Source organism: Epinephelus moara, chromosome 1 (assembly GCF_006386435.1).
Source record: "Epinephelus moara isolate mb chromosome 1, YSFRI_EMoa_1.0, whole genome shotgun sequence".
Lineage (NCBI taxonomy): Eukaryota > Metazoa > Chordata > Actinopteri > Perciformes > Serranidae > Epinephelus > Epinephelus moara.
In genome coordinates this window covers 24,464,799-24,475,543 of record NC_065506.1, presented here as the reverse complement: position 1 = coordinate 24,475,543, position 10,745 = coordinate 24,464,799, and the positions used below count along the sequence as shown (strand labels likewise).

The 10,745-nt window shown below is 41.2% G+C and overlaps 1 protein-coding gene across 1 annotated transcript in view; it reads right to left on the bottom strand.

Annotated features, from left to right (window-relative positions):
- Positions 1–77: 77 nt before the first annotated feature.
- Positions 78–10,745, bottom strand: part of adam10a (ADAM metallopeptidase domain 10a) — a 31,723-nt gene continuing 21,055 nt past the window's right edge. Inside the window, exons 7-16 of the mRNA XM_050054193.1 lie at positions 10,486–10,578; positions 9,399–9,582; positions 5,682–5,845; positions 5,366–5,549; positions 5,129–5,279; positions 4,817–5,000; positions 4,579–4,690; positions 3,686–3,906; positions 3,472–3,598; positions 78–3,156 (exon numbers count right to left, since the gene is read on the bottom strand). Coding sequence (XP_049910150.1) covers positions 3,053–3,156; positions 3,472–3,598; positions 3,686–3,906; positions 4,579–4,690; positions 4,817–5,000; positions 5,129–5,279; positions 5,366–5,549; positions 5,682–5,845; positions 9,399–9,582; positions 10,486–10,578 — 1,524 coding nt within the window. The 3' untranslated portion in view covers positions 78–3,052. The remainder of the gene's footprint in view (positions 3,157–3,471; positions 3,599–3,685; positions 3,907–4,578; positions 4,691–4,816; positions 5,001–5,128; positions 5,280–5,365; positions 5,550–5,681; positions 5,846–9,398; positions 9,583–10,485; positions 10,579–10,745) is intronic.

Below are 10,745 nucleotides of genomic sequence, written 5' to 3'. Positions count from 1 at the left end.
CATGTCTAACTTGCACAAACAGAGCGTACAATCATAATACTACCTTTTGCAACTACGTACAAACAGCAAAACAAACATTTGATCAACTCTGGTTTATTAATGCATTTCAAGTAGTTCAAAAGAAATTATAGTTTTGCACAATAACTTTGCAAATTTAGTAAAATTTTCAAAGTAAGCAGAATGGGAAACAGAACAAAAAGGGAAAAAGGAAATTTAAAAAAAAAAATAAAGACCACTGAAGACACTGTATAAAACACAGGAGACATTAAAATCAGACAGTAGTACTGAATCTATACCATTTTGGATTCTCTGTTTACATCACTTACACTTCAGTGCACATTTTCTCAACATCACAGCAACACATGTGAAAGACAGAAAAATTTTCCCAGAGTATTATCCCCCGACACCCAGTAATGTCCACATCTTACCATATCAACAAAAAAAAGATAAGGATGATTCAGCAAAGCATCTCACTCTCTCTCTCTCTCTCTCTTTTACACTTACACACACACACACACACACACACACACACACACACACACACAGCTTTGAAAATTAAAAATATACCTTAAGCTCCGACCCAAGAGAAAAGCACTATCAGTAGCACCGGAAAACAAACGAAATCAGTAAGAGAAGCAACAGACGATTGCATTTTCAGAAACTTTGCTGCAGCACATAGACATGAGTAACTATTTAGTTATGAAAACACAATTGAATATTCCATGCACCCATTTAGGAGAAAACATTAAAGGCATTTCTCTGTGAAGAGGCTAACTTGTTCGCTGTTGAGCTCTGTGATACTCTGCATAGAATCGATCTGATCGATGTCACAACATCCTGAAGACAATGATGAGCTGCAGCTGTGCTCCACGCAACTCTTCTGCAAGGGTAAGTCTTCGCTCCATTGAGTCGTTTCCTCCTAAAGTAATTCTAAGAAACTATAAATATATATATTTATATAATCTGCCAGTAACTCGACACAGAGTATTCTGCACCCTCATCCATCTGTCAGTGAAGTTGACCCAAGATTCATCTGGTTGGGGACGACTGAAAACTTAAATTGAGCCAAATTAGAGTTGGGCAGTGATACAATACTAATTATAATGTCTCAAAAAATCAGAAACTAATGCAAATTTGTGATTATAACATTTAATTTTTATGTATTGGGAAATAAATGTCAATCATCACTTGCCAAGCTCTAACTCACATCATTCCCAGCACATTTCTTTTTTAAATTTCAGCATCCCAGACTGAAAACAGTGCTTGCTCATGCATGGTTTTACTATTTTGTCTTTCTTTGTCTTTGTTTAAGTGAGCTCACTGAGACAAATTCAAATTAACCATGGTGATATGGCAATAAAGTATTGAATCTTGAAAGGTTTCAGCCTGGGTGAAGATAACTGACTCCAACTTCAGTCTCCCTGCTCTGAGTAGGCACATTTCAATGCAATTACACAAACCAAGGGGGTAGAACAAGGGTGACAAAGGTTCCTTGAGAAAATCCTGATCAGTAGGAAATGAAAGGACAGAACTGTGTTGGATGGCTGACACATAGTGATTGTTCACTCTGGTAAATGTCTGTTAACAGCAGCAGCAAAGCAACAATAAAATTAGAAGCTCTAGTTTTCCTCAACTGATTCAATTCCTGCACATATACAAATAATCTGAACTGCAAGTAAAAATCAATAAAAGTAAAATCACATTTAAGACAGAAAGGTTCCTTATTCAGGCTAGAGGAAGGATCTAACTGCTTCTGAGTGGTTTTAACAGGTTTTTGTCATTTCTTGAACAACTGCCAGTGTGTAATATTCAAAAGGTGGACAGAAAACAACAAACATGGGCAAGACGATGGCAATGGGACCCTTATTTTCTATAATAACTCCTTACATTCTCCTTTTTGCTTCCACTGTCTTCACTCTGAATGAAAAGACGCACACTGTGGCGCAAAGTGGTCATTTCACAAATGTGTCACAAATCAGTGTCAAAGCAACGAGTCAAGGGAAAAACAGCTACGACAGAATAAGTGTGATATAATCAGGTTGATAAAAAGCTATTCTCTCACCATTCATTTCAGCCCCAGACTATATCTTTATGTAAACACAGCTGCAAAGCCATATGACAACAAGAAATATACATATCATATCAATCTCCCCCTCCGCAGCTCCTCCATCTGATATCAGACGGCACAATAATCTTATTAAGCTCGTTTATCTACATTCTTTCCATACAGTCCGTCCTCTACATCTCTACATCCCATGGCAGCGAACCCTTCTGCACAGGCTTCAGCCAGGAGGGACTTGACCCTGAAATACGCATGCAGCCATCTTTCCCACTCAGTACACCTGTTTGCTGTTGTTTTATTAATCCTGAGAAAGTGAATCAAAACAGTAAATAATCTTCATCATAAAGAAAATCAATTTCATTTGAAACAGAAACAAAAGAACCTACTGCAACATCTGTACAATTGCACGCTGAGAGAACATGTATGCTCCAGAAAGAAAAAGCTTCTGTTTTCAATGGTGCTTTGATTTTTAAACTAATTACATTGGCAGAAACAAGAGTTCTCTGCCACCTGAATGCTGTTTCTGATTGGCAGTAAATACCCATGTGACTTGCAGTCCTGCCATTGTGCTGATGGTGGCAGCACTTCAGAGAGGAAGAACAGGAAAAAGGAAAAGGTAGCACAGATGAAAGACAGAAGAGGGCGACACAAAACTGCTATCTCTCCTCTATTCTGGTAAAAACAAAAAAAAAAAAGCATTCAAAGATTAAGACCACACAACAAGAGATCGGTGAATTTCTCCTCCTGTCTTTCCTTGGAAAAGTTATTCATTTCCTATAAAAGCTGAGTGAACCACTGCTAATCTGGCTCTCAGACCAGAGGTGCTGAGTGAGTTTGTAGGGCCCAAAACAACACTTTGGGCTTTGTCCAGTGAAATCAGTCCAGTTGCAAGTTCTTTGAATTTTGCAATAGGTGGTAAAGGTAACTCTTTGGAGTGAAGTGCTCCCATTGTAGGCACTAGGAAGAACCAAGGCAAAGAGCAGTAGAGTCTCAGCGTCTCATCTGTCCCATCTGATAGTTCTCTCTGTGACGGTGTTGGCGCGGGCCCTGTGCGTGTTGGTTTGCGTGCTGCTGCTGCCTTCTCCTCAGTGTACCTGCAGGACATCAACATCTCGGTGAGAGTCATAAAAGGACAATGAACGCTAGAAACTAAGGCTGCTCCTTTCCTACATCGTCAGAAAAGCTGAAGATGAGGCAGTCATAGCAACAACATATACATTTTAAAACAGAATAGCTATAGTCACATTTCAAAACCCCACAACAGGACTGCCTAAAAACTTATTTTCACCCAGGGATGGTGCCTTACGTCCTCCTCACACAAGAGTTTTGCATGCCTGACGCATGTTCTCATCTCATCTACCTACTGTGGTTGCACATGGACATACATGTAAATATATGATGTGCAGTACCTGGCAGTGGCTTTGGTGGAGGCAGTTTGGGATTGCTGCTGGGGGTGTGGACGCTGCAGATCTTGATGAAGCCAGCCATTAGCATAATGAGAGCAATGCCCATCAACAGCACTGCCCACCAGTGAGCCTGCATAACAGAGGATAGATTAAAGGATACATAAATACAGGCAAAAAACACTGCAGCAATAGTTTGACACTATTCTGACACACTCACCACTATCCACTCTGCAATATTCTCGTAGAGCTCTGCATTGAAGATGGCTTTCTTCAGTCTTGCCAGTGGCCCATCGGCGTCCACTAGACGACACCTCATAAAGACATCACAGTAGCCCTTAAAGTCATTGCAGGGTGAGCCGGGCTGCAGCGTTTTGACCTTCTTGTTGAAGAACTGGACCCACTTATCTGAGCCGGTGCTGCTGCAGGTGTTGGGCTTCACTGAGGGCAGAAGGAGAGAGAGTGACCTCTGAGATACTGACAATAAGTCTGTGCTTCATAGCATAGACTGTTTATAAAGATGGAAGACATGGCAACTCTTCAAAAGTAAAGCTAAAACATCTTGATTGCCCCCTGGTGGCTGGCTGCAGGAAAGATCACATAAGCCCCCGCCCCCTCCATGTTAACAGATGGGTCAAGGGCCAAACTAAAAGATCGAAGTACATGGCAAAACATTTTTGGGGTTTCTGTTACGTGACACTGATGTATGTTCAAGTATTCGCTTACAAAAAAGGGGTTTGACATTATAATTGACAGCTGTGTGCGCCAATCAGTGAGCTCGCAATCAAGTGATTGGTCAGAGGGGTGTATGAGCAGGAACTCAATACCGCAGAGATTGCTACTGAGCTGACTCTGGCTTCAAATGACATAACAAGCGCAAGATGGCTGCAGCAATATCCAGAATATTTTGGCTTCAATTTAGTACAGTGTAGGGAAGTGGAAATGCATTGTCAATCTTTATATACAATCAGTGCTTCAGACTGAAGAAGACCAAACGAAGACAAAAAAGGAGAACTAGTTGAGGTCATTAATGTCACCACATCATTCAAACTTAACATTACTACTGTGATTGTGTATGTTGATCCATGAACAGTTCTGCAGCCCGTCACTCACTTTTCTCCATGCAGCACACGTGGCAAAGCTCAGCCGCCTCATCCTTGTCGTCTTGGCTGGCACAGGTGCAGACCTCCAGACCATACTTTGCACAAATGGATCCAGAGCATACCTGGTCCAAACAAGCAAGCAGCAGAAAAAACAATCTTTTGAAACCTTTTACTTATATATAAACACATGCTCACAAACTGCACATACCAGACATTAAACAGCAAGAATGCAGCTAATACTAACATACCCCGTTGAGGCAGACTTGTGTTTCTTTATGGCAAGAGGTGAAGTTTGCCTTTGGTTCTGAGGCAGGACACAGAGCAGTGGCTCCGTTGCATGAGCCCACTTGGGCGCAGTCGGACTCCTTTCTGCACTGTTCATTTGAGCCCTTGAAAGTACACTCTGCTGTGCAGCATGGGCCTTGGCTCGGACTGTGGGATAAAAATTACAAATATGGAATGAAAAGTCAAACAAATGCTGCGCTGTTAACAATGGTTTGTGCTTAATAACTCTTTCACACATTACAGGACTATACAAAGACATGCTGATCACATCTGACCTGCAGATTTTGCCAGGTTGGAGTTTGCACTTTTTGCCCTCTCCTTCATTGGCACTATAGCAGCAGGGGTCTTTACACTGATCACTGTAGCCGCAGTCACACTCTTCTCCTTCTTCCACTAGTCCATTACCACAGATTGGCTGGCCAGACTCTGTACAGAGACACAACAGCATGAGGACAGAATCTCTCTCACAGACATTCAGACAGGAACAGATTTGTTCATAAGAGGGAATTTACCAACAAAACAGTCGTCTCTCTTCTTCGTCAGAACAGCACTTATATTGCGGATGCTGCAGATAGAGAACTTGTTATTGTTGAGCTTGTCCCCTGATGTGGCTCTGGCATACATGATGTAGTTGCCCTGCTCCTTTTTGTCCTGCAACTTAGACTCTCCAGGGGTGCATTCAATCCCAGAATCATGCTGTAAAAAGTTGGCAATTAAAGGACAGAGGGCAGAGAGATTAGAGAGAGAGCTGTGTATGATCTGTTGCACAGCTTGACAAGAGAAAGAAGTGTACTGTCAAAGGCAGTTGTTTTAAGTCATAGCACTTACAGGAGAGCCAAAGTTGTGCCCAACCTCATGAGCGAAGGTAATGTGTGACACCTTGGGAGGGACGTGGGAGGCGTAGTTCTGCACAGTGATGATACCAGTGTTAAGAGACTTCCTCTTCCCATCAGAGTACAGTTTGCTCTTCTCACAGATGCCCCCAGAGCTTCCTGTGACAGCAGAATAAAACAATTAAGAGCAGAATGCATTATCATACTATTTTAATACACACAAGAGGTCACAGAGAAAGTTATTCACTGTCGCAGATTGAAGTTAAACAACCATCAAATAGGTTCAATGAGCTTCAATCATCCGTCCTGTGGGGAAAGATGTTAAGAGTTAGGGAAAGTGATCATCTGAATCCTGCAGCCAAGTACCCCAGAAGGTTAAACACACACACACAAACAGACACACACACCCGCAGCAGGGAGAGCAGTCTACTGGTGCTAGTAGTTGCTTCTGAGGAGGGCAACAGCTTGGCCACAGCAGTCGCTGCTCCACAGTTCACAAAAAACACTTCTCATGTATTTCTGCACTCAAGAGAAAATTACTGAACCATTAACTTCAGTAACTTTCACAGATGGTTTAAGTTGATCTTGCATATCAAATTAGCCAAGTCTCTGCAGTGTCAGTCTGACCACAAAGCTAAAATTTAAATTGCTGTTTAAAACATGTGGTGTCAGACACAATATCACAAGTTTCCCTGATGCTGTAAAACATTAAGTCTGTAATCATCACTGTCATCACTTTTCTGCATCGAGCAAAATAGAAGAAGCAATATGCTATGCTATGAAAAGATCACAGCATATGCCAAACACAAAGCAACTGCATCAGCAGAAGAACAATGATAGAGCACATAGATTCTAAATGAGCCTCCCATGACTATATATGTATGTATATATATATATATATATATTATAAGTTACATCAACATATTCTATGTTGATATTCTCAAATAACTAGTCATTACTTTTAGGATCATGACTTAGGTTTTACAAGTAAAACATAACCACTGATGTACAGGTCATACACCTACAAGTCTGTGTTGTCACATATATAAACTACCAAAAAGTAAACAAAAGAAGTGAAACATAACCCAAGTGACTACACCAATGATTTGAAAAGAGAAAGGTAAAAGTTAAAACCTGTAGTGCTTGTTATAATTGCCCAGGGTATACGCTCACCGAGTCTTGGTTCAACATGTACGAACAACCTCCTGTACTTCACACAGTTTAGTTTGTAGTGATAGTTTACTAGAAAGTGGATTTTACAAGATAGTTTACACAAAGGTGTACCATATATCGTTTTTAACATGTGTCGGGTGTTCCAATAGCTCCCCTGGTAGAGTGAGTGCTGCATGTACTTAAGGCTGAGTCCTTGGCAGTGGCCCTTTGCTGCATGCCCCATAATTTACCTAAAATTAAAATGCCAAAAACAAGATCAGCTTGAAAAAACATTTCAGTCACGGTCAACAACTAGAGACCATCTTGCGATAGAATCACAGCAGCCGTGACACTGATTCACAACTGTAAAATGATTGTGGCCCAGGGGGGTAAAACTGAGCGACAAATGGCAGCTTTCTTACTTCCTATCCCCTACCTCTGGTGTCCTTGCTCAGACCACACCCATCTTCAACCTCGTTATAATCTCACTTACAAGCTGGTTATGTTTTGTGACTGCATCCTGCTCATACGTGACGCTATTGCGTTGATAAAATCTGTACACAGACAACAGACAGACACCTGGCAAAATACTCACAAACACTTCTGTGGTAGTTCCTGCTACAGTAGGTGCCTTCAGGAGCACATTCTGTCGTGATGACAAACACACACTCACACAGACTCGCAGAGCATAAGCATGCCTGCGGTGCTTCTGTTTTTCCCATAATCCATAAACCCTGTCATAAGGAGGCAACTTCAGCTTCTACTGTGGCTGCACAGACACAAAAGACCAAAGCACTTAAAGCAATAAACAATGTGTCCATTATATGTATGTGTGCAGGAACATGGCTGCACATTATGTGTTTATCTATTGCATGCACTGTATGTAAGTGTTCTTGTGAAGCTCCTCCTGAAGCAATGAAACAGCTGGTCACATCAAATAAGACACACGTTAGTTATGCTCGACTAGTGTCTCTGATGGCTGTTCGTTCTAGCCTCCCTTTGTTCAAACAATCACACCGCAGCTCACTGCAGCCCATTCTCCTCTCCATCTCTTATCCTCAATCGATTCCTTCAGCTTACAGCATTGCCAATTTGCCCGTATTGATTGTCTGTGTTTTCTGCTGTATTCCTCATGTTGAGATGGAGGTGTCTGAACTTATTCAAAAGGAGTAGGCAGGAGAACTCCCTATAACTATCATTCATACATGTTGTGCCTATGAGGGAAGAACTGGTTTATATAAGACGTGTGGGAAAAACACATGATGAATCCTGAGAAAGGAGGAGGAGGCTTTCCCTTTGGCATACATATATAGATATAATAATATTACATCTATTGTATCTTATAGAATGTCCTAGTATTGTTCATAATATAAAGTACCAGAATAGGGTAAGTTAAACTTGCATACTGACAAGTTAAAACACTGTAAACTTCAGGGTAGAGCGTGTAACTCCTATAATGCAATTTCCTCCATGCCCCTTTTCCACCGTCTTTGACGTTAGGAGACAAACACATTTAATGACCAACTGAGTGATGGTCAATGTGAGATAATGTGTTTTCAAATTTGAGCCACTTTCATGCACTTAAGCCAAGTGTTGCAGCAGCATGTGGCCAGTCTAGGCTGTCTTTTGCTCACAGGCCATTAAAGCTCTCGTTCTAACCCTGCACCAAAGTCTTAAAAAAATAAGCAGGTTATTAACGCCTAAAATATAAATGATTTCTAACCAGTGTGCCAATGTATTTGCTTCTTCTTCTTCTCTAATATTTGTGCTGCTACACAAATGACTCTGGAAGCCTCTTTGTGAAATTTAAGTTATATTTAGGTCCATACATTTGGTTAATGCAGATAATAAGTATGTTTCATTAATGATGTTGGTATGAAAAAAAAGAAACCAATATAACTGGTTCATTTTGGTGTGAAGATAAATTCTTTATAACTTTCAACTTTCAGTAGGGCTTGATTTTGACGGCATTTACACACCGGGGTGTGACAAATGCACGACACAAAAACGCTAGAATATTTTGCATCCAAACGTCAGAGATGCAAATTTTCAACACACATCAGGATTGCCCCAGAATGACGTCTGTATGTCTGAGGTAAGTTGTTGCACAGTCCAAGCTTCTGTAAGCTATTTTGTTGAGTTTCCTCTCAGCGAAATCCTCTGAGTCAATTTGAGCTCTCTCTGTTAAACCATTACGCAGTGTGCATGTCTAGGGCTTTTACTGTGAAAGGTAAGAATGCAAAGAATGGATCTGGTCTGCGTTGCCTTTGTCAAGGTTGAAGGGAGTAATATAGTTTGCAATCTTGGTTTGGACTAGTCTCCATTGTGTTGTTTGATAATCATCGTAAGAACAGGTGCAACATGATTGGAATATACTGAGAATTTATCGCATGAAAAACAAAAACAAAAAAAAACATCCTCAGTGACAAAAGGCCTTCAGTTTAAGCCTTTTTTAAGAAAGGCCCTACTTTAATCTTAAAATGTATTCAGCTGGTTTTACTTTGAGTTACTTGCAAGTGTGTGTGTGTGTGTGTGTGTGTGTGTGTCGTTGAGTACCAACCTGAAGGAGCCCCAACCCAAGCCAAGCCAAGAACTCCATCATCAAAGTCCCTGTCAGAGAAGACGTAGGCTAGGCAGTAGTCGTCGTGGTTCTGCTCAGAGTTAAGCTCCAAAAACTTCTCCACTCCGATGTTGGCGAAGCGGAAAGGATTGGTTCTGTCTTTTTCATCATTGGTACCATTTATCTGAATGAAGGAGAGTTGAGCAATTACACAGGAGGAGCGAGAAGAGAGACACTAACATACACTATACATACATGATCAGATCTGCACCACCGTGACTACGATTATGTTCACAAAATATTCTGTTTTTTTGCCCTTATTCTGAAAGAGAGAATGCCTTCTAGGCTGTTTACATGGCTAATAAAATGAATATTCCACTAATATTCCAGTTTACATGCAGCTGTGCATACTCTGATTTACGTAAGGTGCCCCCATGACGTATATCCTATGACTGTGATATCTGCACACATCCAAAAACCTGTTAATATCCAACCCTTTCATAATGTTTAAAAGTGAGTGTGCTTTTCTTCCAACCAGAAATGTGGGCCTGTTTGGCCATGCATTTCTACCCCAGCCTTGCAAACTGTTGGCTAATTGGTTTGTGCACAATGTATACATGACGACGCACAGAGCTGACCGTATTCAACTCAACTCAAGTTTATTTATAAAGCACAGCCGAGCTGGTCAGAAATCCCTTTGATGGAGTCAGAGGGGGCCAAAGAGGAAAACTTCTGACTTGCCCTCATTCAGCTGAAGGAAGTTCTGTCCCTAAACAGACAAGAGGTCATGTGTCGCAAACTGCTGTAAAAACCCCGCTTGAGACGTACATTCTGAATGCGCTGTATACATGACCGAAGAATGCTCCTAAAACCTGAATAATACTGGCGTAGCCCACATGTCTAAATCAGAAATTGTTACATTCGGAATAATATTAATGACAGTGGAATATCAGTGTGCATGTTCACGTGGCTACTGTTCACTGCTAGGAAGACAGGTCGACAGACTTTTCCACTCATATCAGCAGCTTGTTTCCTTTCAGGTCAGTTGTTATATAAAGTGATTCTGCAGCATTGACATTCAACTCACCCTGATCCTTTTGACCATGAAGCTGATGTTTCGGATGCCCAGGAAGTCTGTGGCCTGGTAAATGGAGTCAATAGCCTTTACATGGCTGGAGATCTGTAGAGAGAGTGATCATTTGTAAGGCTGAAAAAGCAGCATGTCATGATAGCTAGTCTCTGTTATTTCTGCTGCACTGAAGACACTAAGCTTTGTCACGTTCCCACAGGCTGAAGCTTTTTTTCTGAAAAAAAAGGATGCTTCTCATACATTTCCACATGTCTGCT